The sequence below is a fragment of the Canis lupus genome, chromosome 5 (genome assembly GCF_011100685.1).
Source record: "Canis lupus familiaris isolate Mischka breed German Shepherd chromosome 5, alternate assembly UU_Cfam_GSD_1.0, whole genome shotgun sequence".
NCBI classification, from domain to species: Eukaryota; Metazoa; Chordata; class Mammalia; order Carnivora; family Canidae; genus Canis; species Canis lupus.
The window spans coordinates 80,452,664-80,470,806 of NC_049226.1; the positions used below are offsets into that span (position 1 = coordinate 80,452,664).

Consider the following 18,143-nt stretch of genomic DNA (forward strand, 5'->3'; position numbering starts at 1 on the left):
TTGAGACCAGTATCTTCACTATATTTTTAAAAAGTTAAGAGTACATAATAACTTCAGAACACTGTGATACATGAAGCATAATGCTATATAAATTCTGTACTTCAGTTCTGGAACTATTTTCATCTAATACTAAACTTACATGTACAATTGTTTCAGTGTTTGAAAGGAGTCATTCTATCAAGACTACTGAGTGCACCTTTGTAAAGACAGTCACCAAACTAAACCCCAAATCTCCACCTCCACAGAACCCGGAGCTTTCATAAAGCGTCGAGTGCCAATAGAATCCGAAAGGAAAACCCTAACCTCATCACACCACACTACGCCACAAGCTGGCATAAGCAACCCCTTTCCCTGCTATCCCCATCTGTCCAAAGCATCTGCCATCAGTTCTGTTCTGCTCTTTAATCACCACAGACTCAAGCTGCCGAAGCTCCCATAACTAAAAAGTGATTTCTCCAAACCCATACTCTTTTTATTTGTGTCTCTGTAAGTCCTTTCCCTTTCAACTACAATTTTCTAGAACTGAGAAATCCCAGAATCCAGATACAGATCTGATTAAAGTAGAAACATCACCACTGTGCCCTCATTGTGGTGACCCTTATAATGGCCCCATCATTCAATGTCACAAATACATTTTGTTTTGCCCTGTATCTCTTAAAGTTTGGTTTTCATTCCTCTCCCTGTGGATATACTTTCAGAGTGTGACTGCCCCACAGCCACATGGGCTGCTCACGCCAATCCCATCTATTACAAAGGATGCCATTTTAAAATAACAGCCTCATAAGCTCCTCCCCTCCTGCATTTCTTATTTCCATGAATTACATCACAAAATGCTGAGCCCTCTCTATTCTCACTCATCCTTCACTATTTCATCAGCCAATCATCCAGTCCTGCTCAATGATTACACCTCCTAGGTATTTCTAGGTATTTCTCTTAACTTCTCTCCACTCTGCCACTGCTCAAGGCCAGTTCCTACAACCATCATCCTTTCGGTCCCTGGTTCTTATCTCAACCTCCACTGTGGTAGACATTCCTGCCGTCTTCTATTCCACGTCTCTCCCTTTCTCTCCACTCACTCAGGGGCTAGAAGACTCTCAGATTCCCTTGCAGCTAAGTTCTGGAAGTGATGCAGATTATACCAATGAGAAGCTCTTGCAGGAGATGTGGAAAGCAGAAAGAAAGCAGAGACGGTTCCTCTTGTGGTGCTGATGGCTAGCAGGGGCTCTGGTGGACTCCATTCTTCACTGCTTAGACACCAGCTTCCTGTGTGTGAGGCAGCTACAGGGGCAATAGCAGTTTCCTGACATCTGGATTACAGATGCAAAGCTGGGACCTTGAAACTAAGGATGAGGAAGGTCACACTTCCCTCCAGCCCATATAACGACTTCAGTAAACACCCTATTCCTCACATTAAATCCCTTTCTGCTCAAAATACCTAGAGTGGCTCAAAACTCAGTGGTTTGCTACTTCCAAAGAATAAAATCTAAACTTCACAGTAAAGCATAATGACCCTTTATGAACTGGTCTTGCCTTCTTACCATCTCCCCTAGCAGGGATCAACAAACTGTCTACAAAGGGCCAAAGAGCCCTTTATTTTCAGGCTTTGTAGACCATCCAATGTCTGTCACAACTACTTACCTCTGCCACTGTAGCATAAAAGCAGCCACAGACAATATGTAAATATATAAGCATAGCTGTATTCAAATAAAATATTGTTTAAAAAAAAACAGGTGGTCAAGAGAATTAAGACAAGCCACAGACTTGCAAAAGAAGAAAATACTTGCAAAAGACACAGCTGATAAAGAACTGTTATCCAAAATATATGAAGAACTCTTAAAACTCAATAATTGGAAAAGAAACCACCCAAGTGAAAAATAAGCCAAAGACCTGAGCAGGCATCTCACCAAAGAAGATATACAGGTGACAAGCCTATGAAAAGATACTCCATGAAAGGGGAACGCTTTTGCACTGTTGGTGGGAATACAACTGGTGTAGCCACTCTGGAGAACAGTATGGAGTTTCCTCCAAAAGTTACAAATAGAACTACCTTACAACCCAGCAATTGTACTACTAGGTATTTACCCAAAGGATACAAAAATACAGATTTAAAGAGGCATATGCACCCCGATGTTTATAGCAACATTACCAACAATAACCAAATCTACGGAGAGAGTCCAAATGTCCATAGACTAATTATTGGAAATCTACAAAGAGAGTCCAAATGTCTATAGACTAATTAATGGATAAAGAAGATATGGGGGGGGTGTACATAACTATAAATATGTATAAAGATACAAACATGTATATATTTATAATGGAATATTACTCGGCCATCAAACAGAATGAAATCTAGCCACGTGTAATGAGACAGATGGAGACAGAGTATATTATGCTAAGCAAAATAAAGCAGAGAAAGACAAATACCATATGATTTCACTCATGTGAAATTTAAGAAATAAAACAGCTGGGATGCCTAGGTGGCTCAGCAGTTGAATGTCTGTCTTTGGCTCAGGGCATAACCCTGGAGTCCCAGGATTGAGTCCCACATCGAGCTCCCTGCATGGAGCCTGCTTCTCCCTCTGCCTGTGTCTCTGCCCCTCCCTCCCTCCCTCTTTCCCTCTCTCTCTCTCTCTCTCTCTCTCTGTCTCTCATGAATAAATAAATTAATCTTAAAAAAAAAAAAGAATAACCTGAGGGTTGATGGACATTAAGGAGGGAACTTGTTGTGATCAGCTCTGGGTGTTGTATGTAACTAATGAATCAGTAAATCCTACAAGTGAAACCTATTTTACTGTATATGTTAACTAACTAGAATTTAAATAAAAACTGAAAAAAGAATAAAAAAAAAAGATGTTCCACATCATATGTCATCAGGAAAACACAAATTAAAACAGCAATGAGATATTACTACAAAGCTATTAGAGGGCAGGCCGGGTGGCTCAGCAGTTTAGCGCCGCCTTCAGCCCAGGGCCTGATCCTGGAGACTCGGGATCGAGTCCCACGTCAGGCTCCCTGCATGGAGCCTGCTTCTCCCTCTGCCTGTGTCTCTGCCTCTCTCTCTCTCTCTCTCTCTCTCTCGTCTCTCATGAGTAAATAAATTTAAAAATCTTAAAAAAAAAAAAAGAGCTAGAGAGTTGACTGTGGTTGCTTTGTCCACATCTTCGCTCTCATTTCAAAAAAAAAAAAAAAAAAAGGCTATTAGAATGGCCAAAATCTAGAACGCTGACAACATCACATGCTATTGAGAATATGAAAAAACAGGAGCTCTCATTCATTGCTGGTGGGAGCGCAAAATGGCACAGCCACTTTAGAAGACAGCCTGACAGTTTCTTACAAAACTAAACATATTCTTACCATATGCTCCAGCAAGCACACTCTTTGGTATTTACCTGAAGGAGTTGAAAACATGTCCACAAAAAACCCTGCACACAGATGTTTACAGCAGCCTTCTTCATGGCTGTCAAAATGTGGTAGGAATCAAACCTGTCCTTCAGCAGGTGAATGGATGAATAAACTGTGGAACACCCAATGGAATATTACTCAGTGCTAAAAAGAAATGAGCTCTCAAGCCATCAACAGACATGGAGGAGGCCTAAATGCATATTACTAAGTGAAGGAAGCGAAGCTGAGCTACATACTTTACAATTCCAATTACAGGACATTCTAGAAAAGGCAGTTGTTTTGGAGACTATAAAGGAATCAGTGGTTGTGGGAGGGAAGGATAAACAGGTAGAGCACAGAGGATTTTTCGGGCAGTGAAACTAAGCTACACACACTATAATGGTGGATAAGTGTCACTATAAATTCATCAAAACAAAAAATAAATAAATAAATTCATCAAAACCCTTAGAATGAATGACACTGAGAGTGAACTGTAATGCAAACTATGGACTCTAGGGTTAAGGATGCATCAACCAACGTAGGTTCATCAACTGTTTAACAAATGTGCTGTGCTAGTACATGATGCTGATAGTAGGGGAGACTGTGTGCACGTGGGCACAGAGGTTTGTGGAAAATCTCTGTACCTTCTGCTTAATTTTGCAGTCACCCTAAACACTGCTCTTAAAAAAAAAAAAAAAACAGGTGGCATCCTGGATTTGGCCTGTGAACCAGAGTTTGCTAGAACCATCACCCCAAATATCTTACATTTCAACATTAGCAAATGACTAATATTTCCTCAAATATGCTAGGTTCTCTTTACTCTGTCTTGCCTTTGCCCACGCTGTACTCTCTTCCTGGAGGGACTTCCCTTACCCTGATGCCACTGGTCTGCAATCTCCTTCCAAAGTACAGTTCACACGTGGGAGGTCTTCCCCAAATTCCCCAGGTGAATTCAGGTACACTTCCCACGATCTTGCAAGTGAACTCACCACCACCACAGGGTCCCCCGCACTACAGTATCACTTTTGTGTCCGACTCCTATTAGATGCCAGTCTGTGATCACGGGGATCAGGGCTTTCTATCTCTTGGTTACCACAGCCTACCTCAGAATCTGGCGTTCTGACATCCACATGCAGAAGAATGAAACTAGACTACTCTCTTTCACCATACACAAAGATAAACTCAAAATGGATGAAAGATCTAAATGTGAGACAAGATTCCATCAAAATCCTAGAGGAGAACACAGGCAACACCCTTTTTGAACTCGGCCATAGTAACTTCTTGCAAGATACATCCACGAAGGCAAAAGAAACAAAAGCAAAAATGAACTATTGGGACTTCATCAAGATAAGAAGCTTTTGCACAGCAAAGGATACAGTCAACAAAACTCAAAGACAACCTACAGAATGGGAGAAGATATTTGCAAATGACATATCAGATAAAGGGCTAGTTTCCAAGATCTATAAAGAACTTATTAAACTCAACACCAAAGAAACAAACAATCCAATCATGAAATGGGCAAAAGACATGAACAGAAATCTCACAGAGGAAGACACAGACATGGCCAACATGCACATGAGAAAATGCTCTGCATCACTTGCCATCAGGGAAATACAAATCAAAACCACAATGACATACCACCTCACACCAGTGAGAATGGGGAAAATTAACAAGGCAGGAAACAACAAATGTTGGAGAGGATGTGGAGAAAAGGGAACCCTCATACACTGTTGGTGGGAATGTGAACTGGTGCAGCCACTCTGGAAAACTGTGTGGAGGTTCCTCAAACAGTTAAAAATATACCTGCCCTACGACCCAGCAATTGCACTGCTGGGGATTTACCCCAAAGATACAAATGCAATGAAACGCCGGGACACCTGCACCCCGATGTTTATAGCAGCAATGGCCACGATAGCCAAACTGTGGAAGGAGCCTCGGTGTCCAACGAAAGATGAATGGATAAAGAAGGTGTGGTTTATGTATACAATGGAATATTACTCAGCTATTAGAAATGACAAATACCCACCATTTGCTTCAACGTGGATAGAACTGGAGGGTATTATGCTGAGTGAAGTAAGCCAGTCGGAGAAGGACAAACATTATATGTTCTCATTCATTTGGGGAATATAAATAATAGTGAAAGGGAATATAAGGGAAGGGAGAAGAAATGTGTGGGAAATATCAGAAAGGGAGACAGAACGTAAAGACTGCTAACTCTGGGAAACGAACTAGGGGTGTTGGAAGGGGAGGAGGGCGGGGGGTGGGAGTGAATGGGTGACGGGCACTGGGGGTTATTCTGTATGTTAGTAAATTGAACACCAATAAAAAATAAAAAAAAAATAAAATAAAAAGAATCTGGCGTTCTTGTCTGTGGAAAGAAAATTACTTTCAATTGCAGATATCTGTCTTAACCTTCTCCTAGTTCATGAAAAGTTCACAACCAGCTTTCTCTGGCACACACCACACTTTTCTAGGCTCACAGAGAAGAACTGCTTTTTTTTAAAATATTTTGCAAATTTTATTGGAATTATACTTAATTTGTTAATTAATTTGGAAGAAATGGACTTTATAAACACCTATCCAAGAACATAGTCTATTTACTCAGGTCTTTTACACATCTTTTCAGTATTCTTCAGGTAGTTCTTATAAATTTGTTTTTACTGCAGCCAAGAATACTATGTTTTTCATTATGTTTTCTAACTGATTATGCTAGTATGCTGTTCTCCTGTGCTGGTGTGTTTAAAAAAAAAAAAAAAAAAAAAAACACTGATTTTGTTTATCTTGTCTGCCCACCTTACCGAAATCTGTCATTAGTTCTAATTTGTGTTTGCAATTGATAATCTTGGATTTTTAAGCACAATAACTACCTATAAAATACACAGACCTGGATAGGTAAGTGTGTAATAACGTATAGTGCAGAATTTTAATTGATGCAAAATGAGTAAGTTAACGTATAAATGAATGCGTAATTAACCTCCATGATTATTTTCTGATGCCTTCCTTTGACAACACAGTGAGTCCCCTGTCTACGGCATCAATCCTCTTCCATATAAACCAACCACCCAGAAAAGAATCCCTTGTAAGCAGGGACCGTGTCTTAGTTATTCCTAAAAGAATAAATGAATTACACTTATTTGTCTTCTTACTCCTTTCACTTCCTCAGAAATCCTGAGGCTATACCCAGATGTGAAGTAAAAGCTGTTGAGCCTGAATGAAAACCGTAAAGGTGTTCAGTTGCATTTCATGGCGACAGGGTGACATCTTTAAATAACTACAGTTTCAAGTCAAGTAGCCTTTAGTCATCTCAACTGAAGGAGAGGTAGCAGCAGCCAACAATGACTGAGAAAATGGCCCATGGCCCAAAGGCTCAACTCCCCTCCTGTCCGTCCCTCTGTCCCCATTAGCTTTGCTTCCCAAACCCTCCTGGCCCTCCCAGGGCTCCCAGCAGTGTTCCCAGCAGGCTCACGCCCGGCTGAGTTTATTTTTCTTTCCTTTCTGGGCTAGGCTGTCTCAGACACAGCTGATGAGCTATTTAGAGCTCACCAGAGACCTTGGGGCTTTGTAAGTCCCCGAGACGATAACTCTTTTAAATCTTCAGAGGTCATTAATGCCAAGGCAAGGGAATCAATAAATTTCATGTTTTCATCAAAGCAGGACAAAAAGGAAAGAGGAAAGGAGGGTGGATAAAAACTCTATCATAAGAGGTTCTGAAACTTTTACATGTGAAAGAAGCACAGGGGAACATGTTAAAATGCAGGGTCTGATCAGCGCTGGCCAGTACTCGTAGCTGACAATGGACGTGGGCAAAGTGCAGGCCTCCCTCCCTGCACACCAAACACACAGAGGCACATATATCTGTGCACAGCCACATACACTCTCACACAAAACAAAGATGTACACACACAACAAAGGAAAATTAACTGCTTTAGCTCCTTACAGCTTCTTCAATAAGATTTTTCAGGCTTCAGATCTGTTAATGAAAAAATTCAATGCATTCTTCCCTTTTTGTCTCCCTATGTCCCTATATAACTGTGGAAAATCTACCGAGATTCTTGACTGAGCAGCGAGTTAGTCAAGTCAGAAGGAATCTCAGGCTGTGCTTGGAGGAGACAGCCCTGTGGGTTTCAGGGGCAAGCTGATTTCACCCTTAATGCCCCGATTTCATTAGAATCACCAGGGAGGGAAAAAATTCACAGGTGATAGAGCATCAGCAAAGTACAGAGGGACTCAAACATCCCGACTTTCTACTCTCCAGTCTCGAATTTCACACCCATTTCTAACCCAACAGTTACTCTGAAGACAGCTGCCAGTACCAGCGCAGATCCGTCTGCTGGGTCCTTTCCCACCTCAGATGCCCCACTGGTGGCTTCTCTCGTTCACTGTTGGCTCTGTCAACTAGTCAGTCCCTGAGATACTGTACTGAACCCTTGGATAAGGGACAACAGTCTCTGCAAAGTCCCCCTCCACTTTCCCCTCGGTCTTTCCCTCCACACACAGATCTCTCTCTGAACGTCCCATAACACTCATATTTTTGCCTGTTGCATACAGGTCTCCTGTACCACGAAGTCTGGGAACTCGCCATGCAAAGTCAAGACCATGCTTCTGGCAAGCCATGTGCAATATGTGCACAGTCCCAGGCACATATCAGATCTTTAAAACCTGAATTGACTCAGGCACAGTTCCCAAAGCCAGCCCTCATTCCAGCAAAATAAAATAAATGCTGGGGGATTATTAAAGGGTGTGGTAAGTACTCCCCATGCCAACTAGCACACACCCTCCCAGGGGGCTCCATAATGCACCAGGCACTCTCCACTGCTGTGCTGGAATAAGGAACATTGGCTGAGGACACAGGGCAGGATGGCACACTCACAGAATCCTGGGTATGCCACGTAATTGCCCCCCCCCCTCCCCGCGCCAATCAAATGCCAAATTGTGTTAGGTCAGCCCTCTCAGGCCACCAAGACCAGTTTTGGACACATTGTCTGGCAGTGACCGCCTTTCATCTGGAACCCATTCCCCCAACTCCCAAACTAAATTCTCAAGGCTGAGATTTCGAAGTGACAGGAGCACGACCTAGGAGCCAGTGTGGAGCACTGACTTAGAATCCCTGGCTACTGTTACAGAGATAAACTGGGAAAGAAAGAAAGAAGAGAAATCAGTGATGGTTATAGAGCCCGAAGAAATCCTAAATTCTAACATCTGCCTCAATAGTAAACAACAGTCTCTCCAACCTAATACCATCGCTGTTCTCGGTTTTAACTTTATATAAATGACATCATTCTGTATTTTTTTTCCTGTGACCTGTTTCTCTTGTTCAACATTCTATCTCTGAGATTCCACCACATGGATGCAATGATCTTTCACTCATTTTTTACTATGGGACGGTATTTCATTGTAAGACTATACAACAATTTATATTTGTTTTACTCAACCAGACCCATGACTGCCTACTGATACGGTGTATCTACAAATCAATTTATGCCACATGATAAAATACCTAGGGATGTTTCACCCAATTATTCTTAAAGAGTGGGTAAGATCCCACTGAAAAATAGAGCTTGGAGGTCTTATTCTGCAAGCAAATGGTCCCTTTACTGGATGACCTTGGGTAGGTGAACCCCTAAATAAAACCCTTACATGGTTCCACTTTGATAGCTTAATAAAGCAGGGGAAGGGAGAGGAAAAGGCTGTTTGACATCTCTATCTTCACCTTTAAAAATATATATATTTTATTTATTTATTCATGAGAGACATAGAGAAAGAGGTAGAAACATAGAGGGAGAAGCAGGCTCCTCACAGAGAGCCTGATGCAGGACTCGAACTCCATACCCCAGGATTATGACCTGAGCCGAAGGCAGATGCTCAACCAACCAGATGCTCCCACAGTCTTCACCTTTGTGGACATCTCAAAGCATCTTTGATCATGGTGAGTAGCACCCAAGTCCAAGAAAAACCTACCCATCAGACAGCAAAAGCTAAATATTTAGTCTAGGAGGCAGCAGGAGGAAGCCCATCCTCTCTATCCCAGGAAACCTAGGACAGCAGAGGATTGCCCTTGAATCCTAAAGGCTTGATTCATCACCCTGCTAATTACAGTCCTTGATGCAGAAGCATCAGCCATGCCACACTTCCAGGTCCGCAGGTGAGGAAGGAGGTATGATGGAGACTCTCTAGAGCAAAGGAACCCACTGCCACTATCCCCAAGCACTCCCAGCACACACGGCCCTCAGACTGACAGAGCTCAGCTCAGTTAATTCCGACAATGACTTTGTGAGGCAGGTGATATTCCCATTTTGCTTCTGAAAAAAACTGAGGTGCTGAGAGTGACTTGACTGACATGACACGGCCTATAAATGACAGGCCAGGATTCAATCTACATTTTTGGTTTTTAAAGCCCCGTATTCTTATCCAGACAACTACTCTGCTACCACCTGCCTGCGCACACTGATCTTCTCAAGTGCAGCAGCAATGGGGAAAAGGAGTTCTCAGGGACTCAGAAGACATCGTCTTCGGGTGACCCTTTCAAAAGTGCTTCTGAAGGGCAGCAGGCTCCATGGGAACACAGAATAAACACTTAGGTGGCAGAGGCCTGTGAAAGTTCAGAGGCCATGCGTGGAAAGTGTTACAGGAGCTAAGCAGACCAGGGAGGACTCTCACACCGCTCAAAGTAACTGGAAGGCACTCTGCCCACCAACAGTTAAGTAGCAGCAGATGTCTACCATGGGTATGAGCAAAGATGCACTCAATTTTCTTTCTTTTTTTTTTTTTTTTGGTAAGATTTTACTTATTTATTCATGAGACACACACAGAGAGAGAGGGAGAGAGAGAGAGGCAGAGACACAGGCAGAGGGAGAAGCAGGCTCCATGCAGGAAGCCCGATGTGGGACTCGACCCCAGGATCCCAGGATCACGCCCTGAGCCAAAAGCAGACGCTCAACCACGGAGCCACCCACATGCCCCAGACCCAATTTTCTCTTGAAGTCTGGCTGCTGCTTTATAAGATGCAATCCTTAACACAAACAATAAGGAAGGGCTACTGGGACATGTGAATTTCAAGATCTATTAACCAGAGAACTTCAGAGAGAGATAAATAGGTCAAGAACGTAATTCCAAAGTTATTAAGAGCTAGACTCTGCCTTCCAGCCCCTAAATAAGTGACATCAGTTGCATATGACACAAACTTTCCAAGTCAGCTAAAAGACCAAAATGGCAGCTGCTAGTGCCAAAGCAAAGAAGGCATCATTCTCAGAGTGAAATCCTGAGGTGTTCTTCTTCTCCACCAGCTACTCACCACCAAAGAGATTCTGTTTTCTCTAGCTCTGGGTGCCCCTCATGCCTCCGTTGACACAAAATTTGCCAATTATATCATCGGTCTTTACTCTGTGGGACTTGACTGTCCTAACTTAGAACTCATCTAGCGAATCAAGGAAAAGAGTGAATGGTCTTCAGGGTATGAGGCAGCACTGCTACAGAAGCTTGGAGAAAAGAGAACAGGCAAATGGCACTTTGGCTTCTACTGATGCTACACACAAAAGATCCAAACACGCAACCCTCTCTTGCTCCTGATATCTGCCTGGCACTGAAACCTTACAAACTCTCAAAACCACCAAATTCAGAGAAGCTGACGGCTGTCGTTAAAGGGATGTTTCAAGATGCAGCGGGTATTGGCTGAAATCTTACTGTGTTTCTCAAAGCATTATTTCCACTTCCTGGGGCTCGTTTGGGAAGATTTTTTTTTAAGATTTTATTTATTTATTTGACAGAGAGAGAGAGAGAGAGAGAGAACACAAGCATGAGGGAGCAGTAGGCAGAGGGAGAGGGAAAAGCAGGCTCCCCACGGAGCAGAGAGCCTGACATGGGGCACCACCCCAGGCACCTGAGCCAAAAGCAGATGCTTAACCAACTGAGCCACATAAGCACCCCTGTTTGGGAAGATTTTTACTCGTTTTTTTTTTCACCTACTCTCTACAGATAATAACGGTTTACAAACTATACTCATATGACTCTTTCCCCTATAATTTTAATGTCTGGAGATTTTGTGCCCTGTGATTAATAATTTAAAAAATAATTTTTTAAAAGTCCCCAACTCCCTCCTCCCCATCTCTTTAATACAACTAAACCTATTCTCCTGCCTGGGAATTCAGGTGAGGTGGAAATGAGTTGGCACCATTAACACAGGTGTTAGATGGGTATGTCGATAAATAAAATTAAGTCATTCCTGATAGGTAAAATAAGTAAAATATAACTCAGACTCCAAGGGCAAGAGGTCTCAATCGATACTCCAAGGGAATTATGGATCACCCCCAGAAATAGAAAAGCACAGACAGAAAAATCTTACATACAAAGAACCACTGCATGGGACGCCTGGGGGGCTCAGTGGTTTAGCACCTGCCTTTGGCCCACAGCGTGATCCTGGGGTCCCGGGATCAAGTTCCGCATGGGGCTTCCTGCATAGGGAGCCTGCTTCTCCCTCTCCCTGTGTCTCTGCTTCTCTCTCTGTGTGTCTCTCATGAAAAAATAAATAAAATCTTAAAAAAAAAAAAAAAAAAAGAACCACTGCTTAAATATTTCTATGTGTATCCTAAAAGGCTCACTGTGGTTGCTGCCCCTGAAACATCAAACACCAGGCAAGTTCTGTTTGACAATCCTTCTTATCCAAATAACCAGCTTAGCCAGTCCCAATTGCTGACAAGGAACCCCTGCACCTTCTGAGAATCCTGAATTCTGTACTCCCCTCTGGACCTCACTAACGTAGTGAGTCAGTTATAAGCCCTCTGGAAATTTCCAACAGTTTCTAACATAAATTGTTCCTTGCCACCTCCCAACGTGTTTTCAATAGCTCTGAGCACCTTCCTTGCTCCTCCTCATCCACAAGGGGGATGGGTGGGGGCGGGGTGGGTCTTACCGAGATCTCCCACCAAAGCAGTTTGTGCTGGGGGGCTGGTGCCGGTTCTCTGGAGCAACAGATGTCCCGCTGGATTCTCTCGAAGGTGGCTGGGCTCCTAAACAGGGGATCCATCACAAGAAAAGACAGAAACATTGAGAATTCAATCCTTGTTTGAGACGTGGCTCGGAAGCAAAGGTCACTCCATGTGTCCAAGTCACCCGCCACATGGGACGCTGGCAGTTAGGCAGCTGCAGCCTCCAGTGTGAATAAAAATAGGGAGAGCCAAAGGAGATTCGAGTGGGGCCCCAGAACACAGGCGCCTGCTCAAACCTGGGAAACAGCTCCTCTTCTCCAAGACCTTCAAGAACGTCGAAGGCACTTATAAGCAACTTGCCTGGTGCGTTAAATCAACTTCGGCCACGCCACATGAGACGCGGAACAGATGCTGACCATGCAAAGTGGGGGCAAGGAATTGGGGCATCTGTCCATACTGCAACCAGGAAGCTTTTTAAAAAGCCAAAGCAGATTCAATTCAAATCAAATCATGACACTTTTCTGCTAAGAACCCCCCAACAGCTTTCTGCTTCTGAGGATGAGGTCCAAAATCCTCATCAAGGCCTTCAAGGCTATGATGGTCTGAGCCAACCTGCCCTCATAGCCTCACCTGCCACCACTCTCCTGCCTGCTGTCCCCAGTCCAGCCACCCCGGCCCCTTCTGTTTCTGCTGCAGGCCAAGCCCACTCCCACCTCAGGGCCTTCGCCCAGGGCAGCCGTCTACCTCTTGCTCGGCTACCCCATCCCCACACCTACATCTTGGCCTGTCTAAACCCTTCAGCTCCAGTGGGTCTCAGCTTCCTCTAAGAAACCCCAGTTTAGGGATCCTTGGGTGGCGCAGCGGTTTGGCGCCTGCCTTTGGCCCAGGGCGCGATCCTGGAGACCCGGGATCGAATCCCACATCGGGCTCCTGGTGCGTGGAGCCTGCTTCTCCCTCTGCCTGTGTCTCTGCCTCTCTCTCTTTCTCTCTGTGTGACTATCATAAATAAATAAAAATTAAAAAAAAAAAAAAAAAGAAAAAAAAAAAAAAAAAAGAAACCCCAGTTTAAGTGAGATCCCCCTAAAGGTGAGAATCTCATATCACCAAATACTCGTCCTTCATAGCTTTTCTCATGATTACAATTACATAATTATTTCTGCATTTACTTGTTTCACGTCTATCATCCCTGTCCCCACCAAGTAAATCATTGGCTCCCAGGAGAAGAGACCATATGAATTTTGCCCCTGCCATCTGGCTAGCACCTGGTCCAAGATCTAGTACATACCAGGTGCTCAATTATGGATATACGTGCAGAATGAGTGGATAACGCAGGTTTCCTCCACACACTAAAAGTACCCGAAGATCCATCCACCAGGGAGGAGTCTCAAGTCAAGGCCCATCCAATCACTGAGATTCTACCCAAATGCCCTTAAATTAGAATTCAAATTTCACTCCTCTAAAGCTACAGAAAGCCTGTTTGGGGCCTGGAAATTGCCACAGTTACATCATATTTAACGAGAAAAATTATGGAGAAACCCAACCCATCTCAGACCTCAGACTTCATGAAATAATTTCCTGCTAGATCCAAAGGTGACTAATTTCAAACTAGATCAAAAGAAACAAACTGCCCTCATTCAGGACAGAGCGGGAGATACTCCAATTTCCCTGCTTCTGCATGTATTTTGCTAGTGTGAATCTCTAAGACACACGGTCCCCTTTCCCAACCAATGCCGTCTTCTAAAAAACACCCTCAAGTTCCCCAGGAAGTTTAAGTATATTGGGAAGAAACATGGGCCCAAGTAACATCTAATAAAGACATTTTATTTTCCCGAGTCCATGTGGGATGAAAAGATATTTTCTCTGCCCTCAAAGCAAACAACACACTTAGGAAGACTCGACATTTATTTTGGTCCTTTATCAGAAGGTTGTCCTTAAGAAATCCTGTCACAGTTTTGATCATGCTCAGATGGCTAAGAGGAATCAGGGCTAGCGATGGGCCAGGACTGGCTGAGTGGTACCCAAACCCAGGTACCTGGTAGAGAACCAAGCCCTGGGCACCTCCTCTTACCCCCGCCCAGTCCTGCCCCACCCGGTCCCAGCACAGCCCTGGGGAGCAGGGCGGCACTCACCGTCTGTCACGGCGCTGCCATTAGGCACGCTTCCCAGATCAACAGTTGGCCCGTCCAGGAAAATTGTCAGCTCACCGCCTGAGACAACACCGCCTTTGTTCTCCGTCTGCAGGTTCAGGGTCAGCTGCGTGTTCTCCACTGTTGAACACGAAAAGCAACAGCAATGGACTAAAGCAAATGCACCCCAAGTTCAGATTCTGTAAATTAGAAGCCCTCATTTAACCTACTCTGGCATCCCTGGCAACATTTTTCTACAGCTTCAAATCTGTCTTGTGGCATGGAAAGAAAGAATGGGAAGGAGCAGGTCGAAATTGTCATCATTGCTGTGACAGACTGGTGGGAAAGGCTGTACTCTTGTTTTTCTAAACATTTTATATCTTTAGGTTAGCTACACAATTTCTACATGACTGATTTGTTTGCTTATACTTGCAAGACTGTGAAAATGCCCAGAGATAGGGACACCTGGGTGGCTCAGCAGTCGAGCATCTGCCTTCGGCTCAGGGCGTGATTCCAGGATCGCGTCCCACATCGGGCTCCCTGCATGGAGCCTGCTTCTCCCTCTGCCTGTGTTTCTGCCTCTCTGTGTGTCTCTCATGAATAAGTAAATTAAATCTTAAAAAGAAATAAAAGGAAAGGAAAGGAAAGGAAAGGAAAGGAAAGGAAAGGAAAGGAAAGGAAAGGAAAGGAAAAGAAGGGAAAGGAAGGGAAAGGAAGGGAAAGGAAGGGAAAGGAAGGGAAGGAAGGAAAAGGTTCACTGACGTCCCTGTCCTTGCCTTGGTCGCTTTCACTTTGCCTTCCTTTCCGTGTCCGTTCTTTCCGTCATTTCCTTCCCTTTCCTTTCCTTTCCCCCTCCCCCCTTCCTCCCTTCCCTTCCTTCCCTTCCTTCCCTTCCCTTCCCTTCCTTCCCTCCCTCCCTCCCTTCAACCCTTCACTGTCCCTTGAAAGCAAATCCCCGATCATATTGATGGCACACGGAAGAAGCAGTTAAAAGCAGCAAACCCCCTGTCCATATAAAGAATGGTGGCAAAAAGAAGAGAAACAGGTCAGGAGAACCTGAGGAAATCAGGAGTCATCTCTAGATGAAGGATTACAGGGGCTTCTTCTCAGATTCACCATATTAAAAAATATTGTTCTCAATTGTCACTTCTGAAGATGTTTCGCTTTGAAATAAGGGGAAAGTTTTAAGCGATAACAGTTCAGTAAAGGTAAGTCAGCGCACAATAGTCACAGGGCCCTGGGTGAGTCCCAAAGGAGATCAAGTGGTCGACAAATGGCTCTGTGACAGAGGTGAGAAGGCACCTCGGAGTCACCCGGCCCCTGGAGCACCGGCAGTCAGTCCTGTGGGTGAGCAAGAAGAGTCAGGAAACCACAGCAGAAAAATAAAACAAACTGACACGAGGCAGAAGCCCTAAACCCTCCATGGGCTGGAAACTGTTGCGCACATGCCCCCAACGCCCCCACCACCAAGCCTGGCCACAGGGAACAGCTTCCACCCGGTTACTGCTCAGGAGCTAAAACCTGCAGTTCAGGGTCACTCAGTAATGACCAAGAGAGAGCAGCGTTTATGAGGATTTCCAAAAGGCATGCAGTTGTTCCATGCCTTCCCACATCTTACAAAGCCAGGCTAGCAGAGCACCACATATTCCAACCTCCCTCCCCACCCACCACCCATTAAACCACCACTTTATTCTATCTCTTAGCTGCTACTGTATTATTATAAACTACCTCAATGGTTTTCTAGAACAAGGCAGCGTATGCATAAAAAAGTCTCTCTTTAAGTACCTTCTAGAAACGACCTCCCCCAACTGAAAAAGCCTGCTCCAAATTTAAGATCCAGACACCATCCTTTAAGAACTTAGGAAAAGTCTGGATCAGTTCAAGGATCTACTACAATAATGTGGAAACCAGTCATCCTTTAGGTGCTCAAGTTCTCCTGAGCATCCCTACCTTCCCTCATTTTCCCTTGCCTGTAATGGATCTCTCCAAATCCTTCTGAGTCTGTTGCTATTTTCAGCCAGTTTCACTCAAGGGCTTGGTAAGCTCCAAATATTTCTATAAAATAATGCTTGTAATCTGAAAATGAGTTCCTTCAAAAGTCTAGCAGTCAGGAAAGAACTGAGGCCTTCTGACACAGCCAGCACCTCTTGCCAGCCATGCAAATAAGGCACCTAGGAAGGAGAGCCTCTAGCCCCAGTCTAGCCTTCAGAAGACTGTGGTCCAGCCACTGTATGGACGACAACCTCATGAGAGATCCCAGGCCAGATTTCTCAGCTAAGCCACTCAGAAATCCTGACCCACTGAAACCAGGAGATAATAAATATTTATTATTATTAAAAGGAAAGTCAAGGGGTGTCTCCCTCCTGCATTATGTTGAGATCCAGGGCATAAGTCTCCAGCAGGTAGTACAGCACAGAGGTTCAGGATGGGTGCCACCCAGGAAGACTGGGTTCAAATGTCAGTTCTACTACCTGGTAGCTACAGCATTACGCAAATTACTTAGCATGAGCCTCAGTCTCCCCAACTGGAAAAAAGGAGCAGTAAGAGCATATTTTTCAGGGGGCGCTTGTAAAGAATGAAGCAGCACCCAGTGGGCTCCTAATAACCTGTCGTTTTTATTATCAGATGACAGTCTCCCTGTTGACTTTCCTGTTTTTAAGCTGAAGAGTCCTGATTTCTCTTGCACTAACTTGTTCATTGCAAGGTTGCACTTCTCTTAACCTACTGGAGCCTCTCCTGGGTTGCAGCAACAACTCCAAAAAGTCTTCTAAGGTGGGCTACCTAACTATCCCAAGGACAAATTGTCTTCTCATCTTGTTTCTAGGACATTTCCTAAAGACCCTCTGCCTTCTGGACTCAGAAATGTGCTGAGGTGAACATTCCAGAAAGGTTCCTTGATTCCATTCTCAGTGTCTCAAAGACTATTATTTTACAAATGGAGTGTGAGCATGGCTTTCCCTCCTTTCTGGAGGGAAGATAATGTTCGAGAGGAAAATAGGGGAGCCCCAGGCCTTTTGTTGCTAATTTCAAACTCTTGAGAGTCACACTGCCATGGTCCTCTGACAGAAGCCACAGGCATAACTTAAATTTTTCTCTACATGGTCTCATCTCAAGGTTCAAACCTCGCTCTTCTCTCTACCCATTAATCATGTCCAATAGAGTCATTATTGTAGTCATACCTATTGGCTCAGGAGTTACCTTGCAATGCCTTAAGATACACTGTTCCTTCAAAAAAAGCCAGCAAGGAGGAACATCTTTCCTCTTTAAACAAAACTTTTGAGACTGTAATTCCTCCATTGTTCTATTTACTAAAAAAAAGAGTCAGAGAGACCTCTGGCCATCACCATCATAACCAAGTGATCAAATGAAGCATTCCTAAAAGCAAAACAATCTGACACACTTCTTGGTGTGATGCAGCATCACACATCACACAACATCACTCTGAAAGATATTTTGGCTAAAAGCATTTAGTCTGAATCCAAGTAAGCTGCTAAATCTCCTTCCCAATTTATGTGAAACAAGGAGACAGAGAAACAAATTCAATTGGTACCACGAGGAAGCAATCAGAAAAATCCAGAATATGGGACATCTATACAGTAACTGTCCTGGACTCTTCAAAAAGACAATGTCATGAAATAGATTTTTTTTTCTTAAAAAGCAGGGCAAAAGGAGACTCCTCTAGATTTGAAGAAATATAACTACCAAATGCCATGCA

The 18,143-nt window shown here is 44.0% G+C and overlaps 1 protein-coding gene across 1 annotated transcript in view; it reads right to left on the reverse strand.

Moving 5' to 3' along the window:
• WWP2 (WW domain containing E3 ubiquitin protein ligase 2) overlaps nucleotides 1-18,143 on the reverse strand; it is a 120,500-nt gene that overhangs the window by 66,063 nt on the left and 36,294 nt on the right. Inside the window, exons 4-5 of the mRNA NM_001284474.1 lie at nucleotides 14,432-14,569; nucleotides 12,287-12,383 (exon numbers count right to left, since the gene is read on the reverse strand). Of these exons, the coding sequence (NP_001271403.1) occupies nucleotides 12,287-12,383; nucleotides 14,432-14,569 (235 nt within the window). The remainder of the gene's footprint in view (nucleotides 1-12,286; nucleotides 12,384-14,431; nucleotides 14,570-18,143) is intronic.